We start from the raw sequence: 22,224 nt of genomic DNA, 5'->3' as shown, positions 1-22,224 counted from the left end.
CGTTGTTTACCACATTCTGCCCTCTACCGTCACACACCGTATTTTTTTAATCAAAACAAAACACGCACGCTGGCTTCCCGAATGTCAAATTAAATGCCTCTTTGGAAGAATCGAAATCTTCAACCGTATGACCGTGTTTAAAAATCCGAAAATCCGAAGGGTCGAACTCTCCGAAAATGTTGAATTTGCAGAGCGATTAGATTGAATATTGAGATTATCTACCCACACCACGCTGTCATCAAACCCAGCAGCCAGACAACAAAGGTTCGAGTAGTATTTGATGGATCAGCGCATTCAACCACAGGCATCTCACTCAATGATGCATTAATGGTAGGTCCTACGATCCAGGACGACATAATCTCAATCCTACTTCGTTTTCGTACATATCAGTACGTATTTACCGGGGACATCGAGAAGATGTACAGACAAGTACTGGTTCGTGAAGAAGACCGCAAGTACCAAAGGATTTTGTGGTACGACGAAGAATCGCACACGCCCACGACCTATGAGTTGAATACGGTCACATTCGGATTAGCACCTGCTCCTTACCTGGCAACCAAATGCCTGCACAGACTTGCGGATGACGAGGGATACAGGTTCCCGAAGGCCGCGGAAATCCTCAGAAAGGACTTCTACGTAGACGATCCGTTGACCGGTGCCGGAACAATTGAAGACGCAATTGAACCAAGGGACGAAATATTCAACATATTACACGCAGGAAAATTTAATCTCCGACAATGCGCATCAAACGCGCCAGAGTCGCTGCATGGACTACCCGATAGCCATGTCAACCTACAGCTCCAGGGGAGCGAAGATTCAACACCGAAAACGCTGGGACTCTATTTGAACTCGTCAACAGACTATCGTTTACACTGTAAAAACAATAGACGTCGGCAGCAGTACCGCGAAGCGAAAAATGTTCTCCGAGATCGCAAGAATTTTCGACCCATTGGGATTATTACAACCCATTATCGTCACAGCAAAACTATTAATACAGGAGCTCTGGCGAACCAACCCGAACTGGGACGAATCCGTTCCTCAAGCCATTCAGACCGAGTGGCACAGATACGCAACACAACTGCCATCACTCAACGAGGTGTCATTCGATAGGAAGGTCATAATGCATGCACACGCGACAATTCAGCTTCACGGATTTTGCGATGCAAGCCTGAAGGCTTACGGAGCATGCATTTACATCAGGTCCACAGACGAAGACGGAAATGTTTACACGCGACTTCTGTGCTCAAAATCAAGAGTAGCGCCAATGAGTAAACGAGATTCAGTCGAGAAAAAGGGGGGCCCACCGTTAACCATCGACCGGTTAGAACTATGTGGAGCAGCATTGTTAGCAACCCTTTATCAGACCGTCTGCAATGCCATCAATATTTCCTTCGAGAGCACAATCTTTTGGCGTGACTCACGAATCGTCCTGCACTGGATAAATAAGACGACACCACAATCACTAAAGGTTTTTGCCGCAAACCGAGTAATGGACATACTGAGAAAAACTAAGACGAAGAACTGGAGATATGTTCCCACATACGACAATCCCGCTGACCTCTTGACACGAGGTGAATTGCCGAGAAATTTTCTAGAAAACGAAAACTGGAAACAAGGCCCCGCATGGCTCAAGCGTGAAGAAGCCGCTTGGCCAAGCTTCGCGATTGTCACGCCCAAGGAGGATAGTGAAGTACGCAAAACAGTTTGTTTAAAAACATGCGCCATCAAAGACTTCGAGCTGCTGAAAAAATACTCCTCAATCGACAAACTGCGCCGAACCATAGCGTATTGCTTACGCTTCAAACATCGCGAATCACGCGAACGAAATCTCACCGTTTCGGAATCGGACAAGGCAAATCAACGCATCGTAAGATTGACACAGTCTTTCGCTTTCCGCGAAGAAATTCAGGCGTGTCGAACGGGCAAACCCGTGCCAACCAGAAGCCGTCTCCTACCCCTGAATCCGTTCCTCGATGGCAACGATGTTCTTCGAGTCGGGGGTCGACTTCAACAAGCGAATATTACTCATGACGAACGGCGTCCCATGATTTTGCCGAAGGGACATTACATCACCGACTCAATTATTCGAAACGAACGTCGGACCAATCTTCACACGGGAGTTCAAGCAACGTTCCACAACTTAAGAAAGAAGTATTGGCTCATTGATGGACGCAATCAGGTCAGGAAGATCATCCGACGATGCACTACCTGCTTTCGGGTTTCCCCAATTACCTGATGGGAAATTTACCAAGGGTCCGAGTGACCGCAGCTAGACCTTTCTTGAACACTGGGGTCGATTATTGCGGTCCATTTTATATTAAAGAAAAGAAATTGCGAAACAGAAATCGAGTCAAGGTCTATGTAGCCGTATTTACCTGTCTGGCTGTCAAGGCTGTACACCTCGAAGTGGTGAGCGACATGACGACCGAGGGTTTCCTCGCCGCTCTGAACCGATTCATCAGCAGAAGAGGCCGATGCACCGCAATACATTCCGACAACGGTTCTAACCTCAAGGGAGCCAAAAATGAGTTGGATGGATTATATCAGCTGCTCCAGACAAGAGAATTCGACGAGCAAATCGAGAAATATCTGACCGAAAAGGGGATCGAATGGAAATTCATACCACCGCTATCGCCACACTTTGGAGGAATTCGGGAATCAGCGGTAAAGTCATTCAAGCATCACTTGAAACGAGTAGTCGGCAATGAGCTTTTTACCTTTGAGCGGTTCAACACCTTCGTCGTAGAAATCGAGTCCATACTGAACTCCGGACCGCTCACCCCTCTCTCATCCGATCCCAACGATTTCCTCGTTCTCACTCCCGCACATTTTCTAATCGGTGAATCACTCACCAGCATACCTGAACGAGACTTCGGAATCACTCCATCCAATCGGCTATCAACTTGGCAACACCTCCAGAAAGTGAAACAACACTTCTGGGATCGATGGCGCAAAGAATACCCGAATGAGTTAAACATTCGTCACCGTTGGACAAACGGATCCCACGATATTCAAGAAGGATCGGTAGTGGTCGTGAAAGACAACAACTTACCACCACTGCGTTGGATCTTGGGGCGAGTCATCGAGACATGTCCAGGGGCCGATGGTATCATACGAACGGTAAAAATTAAAACCCCGAATGGTGCATTCGTTCGTAATGTGAAAAAATCAGCACCTCTACCACAAGACAATGATTAGAAAAAAAAAAAAAAAACGGAGAGAAAAATCTCAACGAACACTAGCATTCATATCTCTGATTATACACAGAATGACAGATTAAAGTATTTAGTAATCCAAGTCAACTTGTGAAAAATTCAGGAAAGGAATTAGATAGCGCCACGTCACGCATTTGATTTATTGATAAGTCAACTTTTCGACTAGATAGTCTCAACGGATCACTTCTCAACAGGGGAGTATGTTGCGTGCCATGACATACAATTTGATTAAAATGATTAAAATATTAACGTTAACTCACAATATAACGTTTTCCTATTCATATGTGTTAACAAAAGGGATGCAGTCGCCCGAAGACAAGGCCAGAAAGCAATAAAAGCTTTTTTGTAATAGCTTCAGCTTCGTACATTTGCCGACCAAATGTGCAGCCATAAAGGCAAAAATTTCCCGTATATTTTTATCATTGTCCGACGTGACTTTTCGGGAATTTTTGAATCTATTGTTTCTTGAAGCAAGTAATAAACCTACCAACTACATAACTCTTCAAGTTTTTTGGGTCCTTATTATTAGAATCAGGACCTCTAGTATCTGAGCAATTAGCTCTTTTATCCAAAAATTCTAGTAGCGATGTATATGGCGGCATCTTGTTATCAGTGAGCGTTAACTCCCACTGATATGCTGTTTCTTTCCCGATTTTTGATAAAAGCAGACTAATTAAACAAGTATCCCAACCGCTTACTACTTGTCCCAGATTTTCCAGGGACCGTAACTGCTGCCTGAAGGTGACTACGAGATCGTCGAGTGCTTCGGCGGTGTCTTTCTGTAGAGCGGGATAGTCTCGTAGGATGGACCAGTGTCGTAGTATTGCCTTTCTATCATTGTCGTATTTCGCGGTGAGCAACTCCCAAGCGTCCTGATAGCTGTTCTCCGTTGTTTCTAATACTTCGATGATTCTGCCTGCCTTTCCCAACAGAGCAGATTGTAGGTACTCTAATTTGTCTGAGGAAGTTAAGTTGTCGTTTTTATCAACCATAGAAAGGAATCGCGATTTAAACGAAGCCCATGCCTCTATTTGACCGTCAAATGTTGGCGGATTCAAATCTCGTAATTTTCGCGTAGGTGCCCGCGGTGGCACAGTTGTAAATGCATGCTCCGTAAGCCTTCAGGCTTGCATCGCAAAATCCGTGAAGCTGAATTGTCGCGTGTGCATGCATTATGACCTTCCTATCGAATGACACCTCGTTGAGTGATGGAAGTTGTGTTGCGTATCTGTGCCACTCGGTCTGAATGGCTTGAGGAACGGATTCGTCCCGGTTCGGGTTGGTTCGCCAGAGCTCCTGTATTAATAGTTTCGCTGTGACGATAATGGGTTGTAATAATCCCAATGGGTCGAAAATTCTTGCGATCTCGGAGAACATTTTTCGCTTCGCGGTACTGCTGCCGACGTCTATTGTTTTTACAGTGTAAACGATAGAGTCTGTTGACGAGTTCCAATAGAGTCCCAGCGTTTTCGGTGTTGAATCTTCGCTCCCCCGGAGCTGTAGGTTGACATGGCTATCGGGTAGTCCATGCAGCGACTCTGGCGCGTTTGATGCGCATTGTCGGAGATTAAATTTTCCTGCGTGTAATATGTTGAATATTTCGTCCCTTGGTTCAATTGCGTCTTCAATTGTTCCGGCACCGGTCAAAGGATCGTCTACGTAGAAGTCCTTTCTTAGGATTTCCGCGGCCTTCGGGAACCTGTATCCCTCGTCATCCGCAAGTTTGTGCAGGCATTTGGTTGCCAGGTGAGGAGCAGGTGCTAATCCGAATGTGACCGTATTCAACTCATAGGTCGTGGGCATCGCGAAGAAAGTAGACGTACCCTAATCGTAAATCAAAGTAAGAAAGACAAGGCTGAGTCGGTTGTTCGATACGATTTAATTGCTTGACAGACTCTACATTGTGTGATCGTACGTATGCGTCTTCTCTTATTGTTAGATAAATTATAACTATCTAGCTTGATAATTGACTCAACCCAATAAACAAAATGTCAATGTAATATTGTATTTCTGGCTATCAGTGATTTAGAATCCTCGGCACCGATGCGTTTGAATCTAATGTTATTATGCGAACAACAAAAAATCAACACTCTGCGCAAGTATCTTTTCACATATCGTAGTGTTATTTTTATCACCAATAAAATAAATAGGGAGGTTTCATTTCTTCGTAGACCCAAAACCAAAGTTATCGTAAGAAATGAAAGTCGGCAAGTTAGTTGGAGTTGTTAAAATGTCACCGTTCTATTTGTAATCGTATAAGAATTAAACCTATTCAAAGTAAAATAATTGGATACTGTACATACATACATAAGTGTCACGAATGGCTGCATAGCATACATATTTATCTTTCGTTTCGTTTTTCTTTTCTTGATTCTTGCTCTTTCAAACGGCAATGTAGAAGATAAATACTGTACCTTTTGCAAACTACGCAGTGTTCAATTTTAAACACCCTTCTGAGTCGATTATTCGTGTTATAACTAGTCGATTATTCATGTTATAACTAGTTAGTATTTTACAGATAACTTTATCAAATCATAGCATGTCCGGAAAGTATTTGCCGAACGAATTTTCATTGATTTTCTTTTATTCAATTTTTTGTTTTTACGATCAACGTAACATTCATTGTCTCGATGCCAACCGCCAAATATTTTATATAAAACACAGCGACGATAAAAATTTGAACACCTTGGCATGTGACTTCGTATTGATATATTGAAGAGCGATTAAAACAAAATAATAAATAAAAATAAGAATAAAGTAATCAAAAGATCGTCACCACTAACAACAAGTACAATATTTGATTGTACTTGGGTTCACGGTGCTTTGAAATTTTCATTAATTTTCTTTCATCGGTTTATTTATTTATTTATTTATTTATTTATTTTTTTAAATTTTCATTTAAAACTATCTTTATACTCTGTGAGAAGCGTTACGCGCTCATAAATATCAGATCACTCGTAAATTACGAGCATAGGCATAAATTAAAAATAATACTTGTTTGTATAGCGATTTTTTACATTCAATGAAATTCTATTATTAACATATTAACAGAAGAGGAGAAGAGGGCTCATCATATTTTCCATTGTGATAAAATTTAAGATTAACACAAAATACATACATAGTTACGTAGTAACAACTAGCGATGAATTAATATTAGGAAAGAATATTCAACGCTTGTTCGAGATAAAATTATTTTACATTATGTGACCGTTAGAAATACTTCAACGATGATCCTTTTCTTCCTTTGTTATTAGCACCGAATAAACAGAAGAAAAAGAGTTTAAGCATAATGCATCGGACAAAATTTTGTATTCGTACATTCATATTTGATTCGACTTTAACTTTTTAATGCAATGAAAATATTTTTCGAATCGTTGAGATTTTAATATGGATTTTGTATCAATTTTAAAAGAAGAAAAAAGAGAGAGAGAAAAAAAATCATTTATACAACAACTATTTGCGCTGATTAGGCACTGTGACGAGGAAATGTTGAAATAATAGAGGGCTGATCTTATGATATTTTCAGAGCGGAGTGATCAGTTTATAATAGTTATTATAAATATAGTAATGACGAATAAATAAAAATTTTTGCTACATCGATACGAGTACTTAGAGGGAAAACGCATCGTCCAACAATTGCTTCAGTTCTCTGAGATGCTGCATTTTACTACCGGTGGCTGGAGATGCAGCAGTTGGCCTGCCGGCATATCTAGAACCACAAAATTTCTACCGTCAGATCGATGAATCTTGAGATAATTATTGCAACGAGTGCAAAAAGAACGAACATCGTCGTAGCGGTTTTGCTAACGAGTCAGAGAGAGCGAGAGAAAAATAAATCAAGATCATATACGCTGTCATTTTTTTTTTTCAGTTTGTGGGTGAACTCATTAACGTGCACGACAACTGTGATACAAATAAAAAGATATTCTGATGATTACTCGTTACCTCACTATTCTCTGTTTTGGTTTATTGCTTTCAGTTGTTCGCGGTTCTGTTGCGGCAGGTGATTGAGATGGTTTGGACGAGGACAACCAGCCACTAAACCAACTACCGCTACTTTCGCTTGTTTTATCATTCCGCACGTCTCCGTTACTGCAACATGGCCCAAGTTATGTTTGATTTTTGAATAAAATACAACCAACATGTATTCACCTCATTATTTTAAAAGAAACAAAAGTGAAACTAATTAATTTCAATCTACAAGCTTTATCGGTACTTCAATAATCCAGAATATTTGAGAATCATTTAATCAAAATGGGCCATGTAGACAATAAACCAAAGACATTACCGACCTCTCATTTTCACTCGAACAAAATCCTGGTACAAGCAAACTTCTGATTTAGGGTTAAGGTATTTGATACTCACGTCACGTCACGAACGCCGTTGAGAGCAGTGTGGAATCGTGGCTGAACGTATGTCCAAGCGCCTTGATTCTTGTGCTCTTCCTGTGTCCAGACCAGTTCTGCGTTAGGGTATTTTTCTGCCTCTCTTTTGACCAGATCATAGGGGAACGGTGAAATCTGCGAAAAACATTGGAAAGTTAGGTTAGAAGTTTGAAAAAAGTAAGGGATAAAGAGTGATCAGGATTGTTAAAATCGTTATTAGCATTACCTGTTCAACCCTGGCGATAGCGATCGTATTTTCGAGCTGTCTCTCCTTCCTAGCCTTGGTCATGTCGTAGTATACTTTGCCGGAACAGAATAGAAGCTTCTTCACACTGTTGGGATTCTGAGCAGCGATACCTTCTTCGGGAATAACTCTGAGGAATTGAGTATCTTCCGTCATCAGGTCGAAGCTCGATCTTGCCTCTGGGTGACGTAGCAGGGACTTTGGCGTCATGAGTATCAACGGCTTACGGAATGGAAGGGCAATTTGACGGCGCAAAATGTGGAAATAATTTGCAGGTGTACTGCAGTTGGCCACAATCCAATTGATGTCGTGTAATTGGCGTACCGCGAACTCCTCACTTTCTGGTGGAAAATAGTCTGGATCATCGGCAGACATTTGTAGGAAACGTTCCAAACGGGCACTCGAATGTTCCGGACCCTGTTGGAAGATATGGATTTCATTACTCGTTTCTTCGGATGCGAAATACAGTGGGAACCACGATGAGATTGGAATCGGAATCTGAATTACTCACCATGCCTTCAAGCCCGTGAGGTTGGAGCATGACAAGGCCAGATTGTCGAACCCATTTGGCTTGTCCGCTGCTGATGAACTGATCGATGATGCACTGTGCGGTGTTGTTGAAGTCTCCGAATTGAGCCTCCCAGCAGACCAATGCATTGGGATTAGTCATCGAATAGCCCAATTCAAATCCTATAATGAATTTCAAGATTTCAGCGGTCAGATTATTCGAAGACCGGTCTCAAAGCTGTCTAGCGACGACAGGTACGACGATTCCCTGCTTACCGAGCACACCGAACTCTGAAAGCGAACTGTTGCAGACCGTGTACGGAGCTTGGTCGGGGTACATATAGCAAAGCGGCCTGTAGGTAGCTTTGTCTACGGTCTGATGATGTAGGACGTGGTGTCTGTGCGAGAAGGTGCCTCGCTCAACATCCTGACCAGAAAGTCTCACGTGGATTCCTTCTTTCAGTAGAGAACCGAACGCCATCGCTTCTCCGAGCGCCCAATCGACCGTCCGGCTCTCCACCATTTCCATTCTGGCCTTGAGTATACGCTCGATACCTGAATTCAACGGACGATGAAATGCTTGAAACGTTGGGATGACACCCGATTGAGAGGAAATGTGATAATGTTGAGGTAATTCTCACCCTTGTGAATAACAAATTCGGCTGCGTTCGGCGGTGCAGAAGACATGCGTTTGCCGATATGGACAAGAGTGTCTTCCTTGATTCCGGTTGGAGACGATTTGAGGGGGTCTTTGCCCTCGAAGAAGCCGGACCAAGGCGAATCCAACCAATCCTTATATTTGATGTGAGTTTCTTGTTTGGCGTTGTTATAGGCATCTTCGCAGATCTTTTCATACTTTCCTTTAACATCCTGTCAATTGGAAATAAATATTGAATACGCTAAGATGAATAATCGAGCGAGTGCGGTGTAGGATATCGCAAGAATTTAAAATTCGAACTTCTTAAATATCTTGAAGGTATCTTCAAGGCTAGAGTCTAATATCGTCTAGTTTTCATGTTCCAATTTCTGCGATCCCTCGGTCACCCCAATGGGATAACTGTTAATTTTTCCTTTTTCCTATATGCTAACCTTCACTTCTTCAGGCGTTACAACATTTTCGCTTATAAGTCTATCAGCGTATAAAGTAAGACCTGGGGGAGTATTTCGGATTTTGCGGTACATCAAAGGTTGCGTAAACATTGGCTCGTCAATTTCATTGTGGCCATTCCTTCTGTAGGAGACCAAATCAATGACGACGTCCTTGTGGAACGTTGCTCTCCATTCAGCTGCTACTTTACAAACGTGCATCACAGCCTCGGGATCATCAGAGTTGACGTGGAAGATGGGGGCGTTGACCACTCTCGCGACATCTAAAAAAATGACGCCGATATACCCAGTCGTAATACCTAACCCATGGTGATCCGCTGACTTCGATAATTGGAAAAAACCTTCGGAACATTCTAAGAACAAATTCGAAATTACCTGTACAGTAGGGAGATGATCTAGAGTGGCGAGGATCGGTTGTAAATCCAATTTGATTGTTTACGACGATGTGAACAGTTCCATGGGTTGTGTAGTCCGGTAAATCGGACAAATGCATCGTTTCGAAAACAACGCCTTGACCACAGAACGCGGCATCTCCATGCAGAAGGATGGACATCACCTGGAATTCAGAGATGGCTCGGAAACACTCGAAAAAATAAAAAAATAAAAAAAATGGGTAATAACTGAAAGCTCGAACACAAAAAGAATCTACCGCATATGGAAACTGTACAACGACCCACCTTTTTCCCTTCACCGTCCCCACGATAAAATTGTTCAGCTCGAGTCTTTCCTTGGACGATTGGATCGACAGCTTCCAAGTGGGATGGGTTGGCAACAACGGCGAGACGAATATTTTTATTCGTAACACGATTCAGGCGCTCGATGTACGTGCCCAAGTGATATTTGACGTCGCCAGATCCCTGACAACAGTTTTAGCGAGTGATAAAAAAAAATGAAAGACATGACCAGCGCCACGAATGTCGCATCCGATGCACATTTTCATGATTGACATGTCACTTATTTTCACTGGCTATGTACTCACATCATCAGCCGCTTCAAGGGCAGCAAATTGAGTGAATATTTGGTTCAATGGTTTACGGCACACGTTAGCCAAAACATTGAGACGACCCCGATGCGGCATTCCCATTACTATAGACTCGACACCGAGCTCCGTTGACTTGTCTATAACTTGTTTCATTGCTGGAATCAAAATTTCGCATCCTTCCAACCCAAACCGTTTTTCTGAAGACCATTTTTTGGCCAGGAAAGCCTCAAATCTGTGAAAAGGAGAAGTGATTGAGTGAAGTTTGTTTCGATCAGCTCTGACATCGGGCATGCAATTGCTTGAAATATTTCAAAGTTTATGTTACCCAGTGGCTCTTGTCAATCTAGCTAGAATCAGGCGCTTCTCATCGTTGGTTATTTCCATGATACCAGGAGTCTCCATTTTCTGTCTAATCCAATTGCACTGCTCCAACGAATTGATGAACATGAATTCTACTCCGATGTGTCCACAATAGGCAGCTTCCAAGCGCTTCAGAATTTCTCGCAAGGGCAGCGACTTTTCTTTTCCACCGATAAAAGTGGTTGACGGTAACTTGAAGACGCGATCCATATCTGCTTCCTCTGTTATTCCGTTTTGTTTTTTGTTTGATTTGCGTTAAATTGAAAGGTCATTATTTAGCTAAGCATGAAGTTACAAATAGGTACAGATATATTTTCCAGATATCATAGTCCTTGCAAGAAACTTTTCAGGTTTTAAATGAATGTTCATGAGTTGCGCACTCGATAGTTTACTTTAGAAGCAATTGTACTGTAATTTCCAACATCCTGATCAGGAGTAATCGTTGATCCTCCGAAATTTTATTGCCAGGACTACGACTGATGGAAGTTGATGCGAATGCTCCCATACGATTTTTTCACCATCATTAAACTGAGACATCAATTTCATCAAGGGAAAATTTGTTTCAACAAAAAGATCCCCTGTAACCCTTCACCAAGTTCATTATCTCGATTGCCAAGTCGAAGGAGAAAATAATAATTCATAATCGTAGAGTTTTTTCGACTCAAACGAAATGAACCGATGTCTAACAAATTCTCATGTACGTGAAATAAAAAATCATGCATTTGTTACTGTTACTTCAAAAAGAAATCACTGAGTATAACATCGTAATACAACAAAAGGAACAAATCTAAATGTAGCCATCGTGAAAAAGAAAACAAATATGATACAACCAATTGTAGCAGTTTGAGGTATCGAAAGAAAGGAGGAAGGAAGAACCAACGATTAAAATTCAAACCATAGAAAACCGCCCTGTTGGTCAATAGCAAGTAGAGAAATACTCAAAGCCGTTTTCTTCGTTTTTTTTTACAGGTAAATTCAGCAAAAATGTGAATAATAAATTGTGTAGATATTAGCAAATGGAATAATATACGCGTATGAAAGGAATTCAAAGAGCCTGAGAAATGATAAATTGATTCTAACAATATTTCACTTTATACGTATATTCTCCACAAATAAAGGTTATGCGTAATTTCAAATTTATATTTTAAGGGATCAATGTAACGAGTGAAAGAATATTTAGAAAATAAAAGCGAATATCGTGGTAAAATAATGCGAAAATCTCCGGATTCAACTCTTAGTATATTTGATTAATGAATTACCATTTTTTTGTACTTGACAACTACAGCAAGAAACAAACAAAACTCTAACAATAAGCTAAAGAAAATAAGGAACAAAATGATACAAGAATTGAAAATTCCATACAAATTTGATACGATTTTTACGAAAAAAAATTACGTGAAGATGTGTACGATTGTTGTAAGAAAATAAGTAAATAAATAATAGATAAATTAATTAAACCTAACTTCGTTATTCAGAATTGCAGTACATATACTCAATATTTCGAATACATTTGCCACACAAAAATTTACCCAAGCACCGCTAAAATCCCGCTATACCAGAGCTATAGAATATTTTACATAATTATCCCAAATGAACCAGTGTGTTCCACGGGCACCATACGAAGAATAACTATCGATAAAAGGGTTTTCTCTTTGATAATTACATACTTTCCATAAGGGCAGCTACTCGATATTGAAGTTCCTGCGAGTAAGTTGTACGAGATCTCTTACCTGTGGACATCAATACTCAAACTGAAAATCGAACCCAGTTTTGTTTTCTTCTGTCTTTTTTATACAATTTGATTTAGAGCGGTTGTGAAATTAACTATAACTAGTCACAAGGATTGAAACGATGAAAAATTTTGTTTCGAAGCTTCAAGTTATCCTCATCAAACACTGGTTCATACAAAATATATGTAACCATAGAACCCGACTAGAGCTCTATTATTCATCGTCAAGTGGCAATGACGACTTTTGTTCAATTATTTTTTTTCTGTTTTTTTGACGACAAACCAAACGGTGAAAAGGCACAAGCTTTCTGTTGGACGAAAAACTAGCTACAATCACCCACATCGGACAAACAAGCTTTTTCTAATAATAATCAAATTTCTTTGGAATTTCCATTTAGAAGTTCAGAATTGAATTCAGAAATTGCTGAACCGTCAGGGTTCACTTACTGCATTTCCTTCTTAGAAGAAACAAGATTTTGTACTCTACCAGTAGAAAAAAAATGTTAGAATCGAAGGTAAGTTAAACCATAATAACAGATCTAGAAAATACTCTAGTCTAGATGAAGAACTGTTTTTTCTTTTAATTCTCTCATGCGCTATTCCGCTATGGTTATAAATATTTCTAAATTCTGTATAAAGATATCGAACAGACGAACTGAATCGAATGGCGAAAGGTTTGACCGTGATAAGCGTTGGATTCGGATAAATTTTGCATTAGATGTGATGCGACAATTACAATTTTCACTCAACTATTGAAGCAAATGTTAAAGTTAGTATTTTTAATCAGTCGTACCTGTTGATTCAACATATTCACATGAGTTTAGGCTTACCGAAGGAGTAATGGTTATAGAGCAACTCTTGCGGATGCCTATCATCAAGGTCCGCGCTGCTGATGCCAAGCGGGTCCAATTTTGCGATATGATGCCCACGAATCTGTCGATTGAAGCCACATTCATACGTACCAAAACTTTACAACCTGTTCAAGGCGTTTGTTTGAGACATATTATCATTTTGTTGTTATATTTTCTGATTATAAACTTGGTTTTTAACTCAAAACATGAATGGAATAAACAATCAAATAAGGATCTTGAACTTGTCAGGAATCAAAGTTGTTCTACGCTGATCATTTCTACCACCGAACAACAATTTTATAATCAGAATCTGAGACTGGACGTTGTTATTTCAGAAAATTTATACTGCATCACATAATATAGTCTGTGACAGTTCTCAAATAACGATTCGAAAGCGACGAGCTATTCACAGCACGAATAAAAGCGATCATACAAAAATGCATCGAACGCAAATGTCAATCGCGGGTTGAATATCTTTCGCCACACACCTCCCCATAAACTGAATATATTATGAAGAATCAGAATAGACGGATTCAAGATTATTGGTTAGCCATTTCTGTTAATAGAAGGATGGATGGTAGAAATTCTATGAAACTGTAAAAAATCTATAGATGACACAAAGTTAGCCACACGATACTAAGGCAAGTGAATACAAAGCGATAGAAAAACAAGCAATCTGCACATAACATTAATATCATGCATTGCTATTTTGCTTCTTACCTGTAAATGACATCATAATCAGTCTATGCGATAATCAAATGTCGGGGAGAAGAGGGTAGACAAAGAGAAGAGAGAAAAAAAAAACAAACAAAAAAATATATACTGAAAAATAATAATGAACTGGTGTAAAGGCATTCGACAATCGACATCCAAGGATCTAACGATGAATCCATGTTGCAACAAATTTTCCCCACAAATATATTCATCTTTTGCTAAAAAATGCGTATCGAGCTGGTTTTTCGAAGTACCTTTTGCAATATTTGCTTAAACCGATTAAGTTTTACTTATTTTGGGCTAAATTTTGTCCAATTAAAATAGTGGTCTAAGAACATTATTTTGAAAAGAACAGAAAGTAAGCACTTGCAAAAGATTCTCTAGACTTTCACTATTACATAACAATCAAGATCTCGAATCAAAGACAAATAAAGATGATCTTATCGGCATGCTTTGACTAATCGAAGTAGACTAAAACTCGATGCGATGAACAGAAAAGAAAAAAAAAACAGACTACGAGGTGACAAAGAAATTACAGAATCTGAATTTCAAAAAATTCTGCTAAAGTGTAACTTTTGTGAATTTCATCACCTTCATCTGTCTCCTTACGAGACCAAGGGCTTGAACGAAAGATGAAAAAGGATTGTATGGTTTGTAGAAGCCTTACCAAGCATGTATTGGCGCAGAACACGCTCTGGCGCTCCCTTGCGAGCTGCGTAATGGGTGTGTAGTAGTTCTGTTTGCATGATACCCAGAGGGTCCAGTTCAGCCACTAAATGACCCCGTGCCTACACATCAACGAACAATGCCCACAAAACCCAACGTTTGTATCAGTTATCTATAATAAGCTCTCGATGCTTTCAATTTAATGATAGAAATGTACAAGGGTTGTAAATTCAAAAAAGCATTTCTATAGTATAGCTAGTAATATGGAGTGAAAAACAAAAACAAAAACAAAATCAACAGAATAAACCGCTCCAACATGAAAAATGAAAAAAAAAATATTTTAGGTGCAGTTGCGCCTTAAATAGCTCATAATTTTCTTGGGCATGCATCTTTCGACATCAAATTCAGATTTGAATTGGAATGAACTTTTTTCATGGCACCAAGTCGTACAGATAGTTGGAAGAAATTGATCTGAGGTATTTGATAAATCTATTTTAGAATAGGATAGGGAATCCGATAACCGAATTACACATCGCACAGCCAGTTGTGTTTTACTTAAATTTAGATCACAAGCTGTGTCGTTTCACATGTACGAATGGCAAATCGCGTTAAAACGTAGACTCAGCTAAGTATTGGTTTAGATTTCTTTATATTTTAATTATATTTTGAGACCCAGTATGGAATTTATCTTGGCTTTAACTTAGAAATTGTTCGTTCGACGATCCAGGATTAGAAAATTCATATAATTTGTTTCTAAACGTCTGTAATAGATGATAGAAAATGAAGATGTTATAAACATAGATAAAATTTGCTGCATGCTTTCCCAAGGTTTCATGGCGTTACGCTAATATTGGAAAAAAGTTTTCGTTTTAGATATAATTTGGTATAATTTAAGTTGAAGGACTGTGAGTTAAATTAAAATATAAGTTTGGCATGCCTATAAAGTGAAGTGCGCAGTATGATCTCGTTACCCAAGGCTATTATGCATATGTGTGGCTAATTTTTCTCGTTTCTTTTCCAATATTCAGAATAGTTTTGATCAATTTTCGACTTTCATTTCAGTTCAAAGTGGTTACTGAATACATTTTTATAGTGCATTATAGCCCTATAAAATGGCGAAACAGTCTTTGACCAATGATTGCTCATGCTAATGAAATTATGAATCATTTCCCCCAAACATTTAACATTGCTGTTGTTGAAAATACATGCCACAGCTGAACTAAAGGCTCTCAACATTGACATGATTTCTATGGAACCGATAATGAATAATTAAAATTCACCGTACTCACAATAACAAAATCTGTGACCTCAATTAGCAGTTCTTTTTTTCTTTCGATGAATAATAAGACAAACAAATGGATGAATGACTATAATTGTGGGAGGTGCGAAGCAGATAGTGATGCTCAAGTTTTAGCTGTTCAAACAAGATTTCGAACATATGTATAATAGCAACGAATGTAACCTTCAATGCAATTAAACAATGAATTGAGGTGGCAGATTTTAAATTTATCGAAGATTTTTGGTCCTATTGATTCGCACAATGAATTTCCAGCTCTCGAACTCAGCTAAAATACTTTCTATCATTCCAACAGGCCGCGATTATGAATATTCTGTCTAATCCTAGATACCAATGTTTTTGGTATAAATCAGCGGCAAAACGTTTGCATATTTCCTCGCACGTTGCATTGTTATGATTGATTTTGTTTTTCGAGACGTCGTCACAGATTCAATTCGAACCGACCGACTTTTAGTATATATTTCCAGGGCCGGCGAGGTCCCTGTATAGTTTACCTGGTACGATCTGATAATTGCTTGGACAGCAAGGTGGTCGTCGATGACTTTCTCACTGATGGGGCTTTGGGTGAGAGATGGCGACCCGGGGTAGGGCATCAGAGAACCCAGTGGAACTTGGTTATAACTTGGTGCAAGAGATGGGGGTGCTTGATACGCAAGGCCAGGAGCAGCTCCGGCCGTACTGTTGCGGAAGAATGAGTCCCACGACTGTTATAAAAAGTGAAATATGGACGTTTTACAAATCGTGAGATTCTGCAATTAACATGAAAGAAAATGAAGAGTAATACTAATAATTTGTTGGCTACCAACCACGTGTACGCTGTGGGGGTCTTGTAGCCATGCGTTGTACATTTCTTCGACGTACGAGCTGGAGCTGCCATTTAGAAAAGGTTCAGTGGCTGCAGTACTGTTGTAGCGACGTGCAGGTGCAGCTACGACCACCTGGCTGGTTCTGGCCAAAGGATCACTTCTCACCAGCCAGGAGGCAAACCTCTTAGCCCCGCAGACGCGCGGGGCTAGAGGAGCCAATGAACTCAATACTGTCCTTGCCCTGTGCATTTTGATCTGAAAGAAGAAGAAAAATATAATTCAATGTAAGAACCGCCGAAATATGAGGTCTCTCTGATATTTCAGTGATACAAAATGGTTGAACAATATATTGCCACACAGTAGGAGTTAGGACCAGGCAAAGATTTAGCGAGAACAAGTGTCATGAGTCATGATACAGGAAATTTAATGGTTGACTTCAATTACTTCAGCAATTGGTAGAGACTAAAATTCTTAGATGACTTTTTATGAAGTGTCTACGGTCCAATTACGGTATGGAGTATGAAGAAGCTAAACGTAATCATGGTGTTTACTGAAATCCAGAGGGGAAAAAGAAAAAGAAATTGTTGTGACATATCTGTAATGATATCACGTGCTGCTTTTTAAATTGACTGCAAGCAAATTCATTAGCAACGGCTATCGTTCTGCTACTCAAGTTCACAGAGTAAAGCTAATCGTTGAGAATAATATTAGTGAAGAAAATTTTCATTCATATCACTCTGTGTATTTACTCGTCTAGAAGTTGGAGGCGTTAAATAGACTAATAAATTTCTCAATCATTGGCACGAGTTTAATCGTATATTTTAAACTACGAAATATAGGTATGAGAAATTATAAACAATCTCGACGTACGACATTGTTGAACACGTCCGTGAGGATTGCGTTTTGAAATCCAGTTTCTATTTGAGCTCAAATTCCGACTAACTCAATTATTATTCAAAACCCTGGTCTCGCGGGTCATCTGAAATGCGCTGAGGTAAATAAACTGATAAAAGAAGCGAAAACATCTCCTGAAATTCTTTTTTCTTTCTTTTTAAAGCTGAAGTTACCTCAAAGAGATTCGCTAAAGATCAGACTTACCGCAGACATTTTGTTGTGAGTTATTTGGAACTTGAATTAAAAACAAGTAATAATCACAGTAGAGTGTACATTTGTTTGTTTTGAGAATTTAGGATGTTCTCACCAAAGTAATACGGGTCGTCATCTACAGACGGTGATATCGACTGTTGACTATCATAAATTAACCTTGGTAGATTATAATGAGGGCTCGAACTGCAGATAACTGGAGTTGAGTATCAGCGGCCAGATTTGAGTTGACTATGATTTGATTAGGCCTCATCGATCAAATAATACATATTAGCTGTCATCTTCATACAGTATAGATACCAAACGAGCCTCCAACCTGATGTGTGCATGAGATAACAAGTGAAGACAGTGTTATCAGTAATTTGGGAAAACTCTTGTCGTGTCCTCAGACAGACTCTTGCAACTTGGTTTTAGAAAAAAGAATTGCAGGCACCATAATCGTCTTGAGATTATTTATGCTGCATATGGTATAGCCTCTGTCATGAAATATGTAACATCTTTTTGAGTCATTACCTATTTATAGAGTAGAATGTCTGCTTGGAATAATGCGTGAAGTTATACTCCAAAGTCAAGATAATGGAAAATGATAATAATACCAGACAGTTCAAGTAGTTTATATGAAAATTCCCACAATATGTTAGATTATGAATGTTATGCAATGATCTCGATGCGAATCGGTCCTCGATTTAATTCATGAACAATGTCATGGAATCCAAGGCTACTGATAAAACTGCTACTCATCTCCGAGATTTTGAACTTGTAAATTTTGAAGTTGCCCCACTTGTGTAACTTTTCTATCACAGATGGAGATGCTAAAAAGAGCACCAACCCTTGATCGAAAGGGATAACTCATGAGGCTTTGAATTGAGCTGATCGGACCGAACTACATGAACCAAAATTTAATTTATTAGGGAAAAAATTGTCTTGAAAAGTTTTCAAAGCTGTAAAAAATCAAGAAACGATAGCATGTTTCATCAGCTACTTACAGCCCTAAGGCAGTTTGACTCAAATGTACCAGAGTTGATGTCACGCAAGAATCCTCATTATCAAAGACTTCAAACAAATTGTGTGCTCCGTTCTCCTTTTTTTGGACAAATATGAAAAAATCAATTTCACGTTACATACCGCTAGTTCTAAGTTCAGACCCTTTTTCGTTGACCCTCTTAATTGTATTTTAGCTGAAGTTATCGATAATACTTTGGATGACAATATTTTCTTAATATTTCATGATATGAATCTTATAAACTGATATACTATGTTTGTGAGATTATTAACTATCATTTTTCCTGCTACGTTGCATGTGACTAAGAGGTCACATGAATAGAGTCACTTTTTTTTGTCGAGTCCCACAGAGATGAAGCGGCAAATCTTTGGATGTGAACAAGAGTCAACGTGGTCATGGAAAGCATAACAGATTGTGAGTGAAATGCTCTACTTAGATTTATAAAACAAATTCAGATTGCACAACAGTTACCGAATTCCGGTGTGTTTCGTAAGTATAGGTGTGCACGCACGTGAACGTGGCTGATAATGTAGGTGAGGTGTTGAATAATACATTGTAATAGGTAACAAGGTTAGTGTCTGAAAATGACAATCGAGGAAAGTTCCTCTTTGCGATAACACAACAATAGGCACTTAAACGGTAGACTGAGATATCGAGGACTTCTATTTTACCAAAATTTGTATTAAAAAGGAATTGGAATGATGTTAAGTTAGCAGTGCAAATGTGATGCGGCGATGGGGTTCTTCTTGCCTGGCAGATGCCTATTTTTAACTTGCGCAAGAAATTTACGTAACATAATTAGACGGTAGTTTGTATGACATTTGATAATCTGTCCTTATTATCTTATATCGGTACCAATACTCACTCGTTTGTCATTTACAGAAGCTGGTGATTGTTAAGTCTTGTTAAAATTTCACGGAGCTCGCTTACCTGATGTTAACGAAACGACGGTGACAGGACGTCCACCATTTGCAAAGTCCAGCCTCCCTTCCCTCAATTACGTCAGGAGAGAACGTTCCGAAAATCATAAAACAGGTTGCGTTCTCCCCACTCTACAGATGAAAATCTGCTTTCCTCGGTCCGAGAGAGCAATATGATTGGCTAGGTCCAACCGAAATAACTAATCACATCAACAAAAGTGTTTGTGGGAGGATAACACCCAATGACAAATTAACTCATGAGTAATGACGAATTCTCAGAATTCGTTTTTGAAATCGCGTGGCACGCTTGTTTTTTTCGGCCAATGGTATCGCTTGTAGTACCCGCGGCTAAAATTTCAAATTACCCTTTTTTATCATCACAATTCTGTATCTACACAATTATCAGTCAACGATCTACATGCTGATAGGGGACTTGAAAAAAAATAAATAATTGGTGATTCTGGTATTACAAAGATACAGTTATTATTGATAACAGTTGTTCAAATATTTTTAGATAGTATGTTTCATGGGATCAAGTAAGATGGAAATTTCTTCATCAATTTCAATCTAGACGTGTAAAAAGTCGAGGTTGTCAAATTAAATAATGGTTATTTCATTATGTCGTTGCAGCTCTATTACACTTTTTTGAACGGAAATCCTCAAAATATTGTTACATTGATCAAAGAACACTTGGTGATTTGGGATAGCAAGTAAAGTAATAAATAATCAAATTTCTGATCAAGTCGTTATTAAAACTTGATTTTCTACACCAACAATAATTCATCAATAATTTGAATCTGTAAGATGTTGTTTAGAGAATTTTTTAATTCAAAAAGTGTCTAATAATAATTGAGAATATCAATACGTTTGGGGGATCCTTATAATCTAATCACGAAGAAGAACTGTACCTGTATCATACTCTCTGCAAAATGAAAATATGCTAATAATCCTCTGAAAATAGTTCGCTCACTTGTAATATCTCGTACCATCACCATTTCATTATTACTTATATTGTGTCATAAAAAATTTATCGACTCCCCAAGAAATAGTCTACAATAGAGCTATACTCGAAGACGAACATGTCGAACAGCTGTCAGTTGGTTGCCCAGTATATTTGCGACAGTTATACTGTTTCGTGCACTTATGACAAATGCAAACCTTGATATCATATTCTAACTGGTCCCCAATTGCTCTAGCAATTGCTTCGGTGCCCAGGACACCTGATATTGCTCCAACGACACCACCGAAAATTCCGCCGACAAGTGTTCCTATGCCTGGAAAAATTGCTGTACCAATGGTACATCCTACCGATGACCCTGCAAATCACGGCTTATGTGGAATCACGTGATCAAGCAGCTGACTATTTTTCACGTCAGCCCTCGATTATTCGATATTTCAATTTACACCACATGGATGCGGAGCAATTAACTCACCTAATGAGCCACCAGCCCAACTTCCACCAATTTCGGCGACAGTTTCCACAGTGTTTCGAGTGGTCCCCTTGCCATAGTCTTTATAGACGTTCGAAGCTACTCTGAAGCTATCAATTGCCACTGCTGTTGGGACCAGAACGGTGTTCACTTTTTTCAGGAACTTTGCAGTTTTCACAGCCACCTAATGAGAGTCATTTAGAATTTGGATGGACCGTTACCAATGCTTACACTTAAAAAATATTACTGCAAAGGAATTTGAATAGCAGTAATCTGCTTGAGCAACCTCCCTCAATTCATCAATTTCGGATTTTATCGAACATACCTTAACGCTGTTAGCAGGTATTGGAATGTGGGGATCACGGCGAATGCCTGCCAGTTTTGGGTTGATATTCATATGGTGAAAGTTGGCTCCCTTGTGAGGGGTATCGAGTCGTACCATCCAATTCCATTTTGTAGTCCCAGGTTTTGATGAAGCCTTGAATATATTAACAGCACCTCGTTTTGGCAAAGTTGTCTTATAGCCAGCTGTGCGAAATGAAAACTCTCTTGGGATTGCCGAGGATTGCAACAACCGCTTTTGGAGTTTTTCTGCTCCACGTTTTTCGTCAACCATTGTAAACCTCTCTGGAATCTCTTAGGCACCGACACCACTTAAATAGAGTCAGTGACCGACACTACGGTTCTAGACGGTTCTAGTAGTTGTTTGCCCCGTTCAGCTTTGCTGCGGGGATTTCCCGATATCAGTGGATTCTCCGGGGCTTATGATATGTATATCACATCATAGGGTTAGGAGGGGACGCTAACGTACTTTTCCCGAACCGTTGAAATTCCCGAATCGCTATATTCCCGACCATGACTCACGCAATCGTGCAAACCAGAAATTTGCATAAGAATTTTCGCT

General features: G+C 39.4%; 4 protein-coding genes across 13 annotated transcripts; 2 read left to right on the top strand and 2 right to left on the bottom strand.

Moving 5' to 3' along the window:
• The first annotated feature begins 884 nt into the window (after positions 1-884).
• On the top strand, positions 885-20,363 carry LOC105689042. Of its 4 annotated transcripts, none has more exons than XM_048658783.1 (2): positions 885-4,961; positions 19,853-20,363. In XM_048658783.1, the coding sequence occupies exon 1, from the start codon at positions 917-919 to the stop codon at positions 2,234-2,236; it is 1,320 nt and encodes a 439-aa protein (XP_048514740.1). In that variant the 5' UTR covers positions 885-916; the 3' UTR covers positions 2,237-4,961; positions 19,853-20,363. The 4 variants fall into 4 exon arrangements, 1 of the variants encoding a protein (XP_048514740.1); XR_007279509.1 differs by lacking the exon at positions 885-4,961 and adding an exon at positions 18,421-19,384; XR_007279508.1 differs by lacking the exon at positions 885-4,961 and adding an exon at positions 19,400-19,775.
• Positions 2,236-3,198, top strand: LOC105693064. The gene has a single exon (XM_012412774.2). The coding sequence runs from the start codon at positions 2,236-2,238 to the stop codon at positions 3,196-3,198; it is 963 nt and encodes a 320-aa protein (XP_012268197.2).
• LOC105688608 (2-oxoglutarate dehydrogenase complex component E1) lies at positions 5,076-20,042 on the bottom strand. 7 transcript variants are annotated; one of them, XM_012405097.3, is made up of 17 exons: positions 19,901-20,042; positions 16,864-17,118; positions 16,552-16,761; positions 13,360-13,462; positions 12,468-12,530; positions 10,766-11,021; positions 10,438-10,672; positions 10,136-10,315; positions 9,834-10,014; positions 9,441-9,721; positions 8,993-9,221; positions 8,628-8,906; positions 8,356-8,534; positions 7,827-8,261; positions 7,581-7,735; positions 7,161-7,307; positions 5,076-6,924 (listed from the first exon to the last, which is right to left on the bottom strand). In XM_012405097.3, the coding sequence occupies exons 2-17, from the start codon at positions 17,110-17,112 to the stop codon at positions 6,825-6,827; spliced, it is 3,282 nt and encodes a 1,093-aa protein (XP_012260520.2). In that variant the 5' UTR covers positions 17,113-17,118; positions 19,901-20,042; the 3' UTR covers positions 5,076-6,824. The 7 variants fall into 7 exon arrangements, with proteins under 7 accessions (XP_012260520.2, XP_012260607.2, XP_012260678.2 ...); XM_012405184.3 differs by having other exon boundaries at positions 19,836-19,952; XM_012405255.2 differs by lacking the exons at positions 12,468-12,530; positions 13,360-13,462; positions 19,901-20,042 and adding an exon at positions 14,762-14,882.
• Positions 20,349-22,147, bottom strand: LOC105688982 (uncharacterized protein C13G5.2-like). The gene is made up of 3 exons (XM_012405701.3): positions 21,646-22,147; positions 21,324-21,504; positions 20,349-21,206 (listed from the first exon to the last, which is right to left on the bottom strand). Exons 1-3 carry the CDS (start codon positions 21,934-21,936, stop codon positions 20,941-20,943), a joined length of 738 nt encoding a protein of 245 aa, XP_012261124.2. The 5' UTR covers positions 21,937-22,147; the 3' UTR covers positions 20,349-20,940.
• Positions 22,148-22,224: the final 77 nt, after the last annotated feature.

This window comes from Athalia rosae, chromosome 7 (assembly GCF_917208135.1).
Source record: "Athalia rosae chromosome 7, iyAthRosa1.1, whole genome shotgun sequence".
In the NCBI taxonomy this organism is placed as follows: domain Eukaryota; kingdom Metazoa; phylum Arthropoda; class Insecta; order Hymenoptera; family Athaliidae; genus Athalia; species Athalia rosae.
The sequence above is the reverse complement of the archived record's forward strand: the minus strand, read 5'-3'. Positions and strand labels throughout refer to the sequence as shown.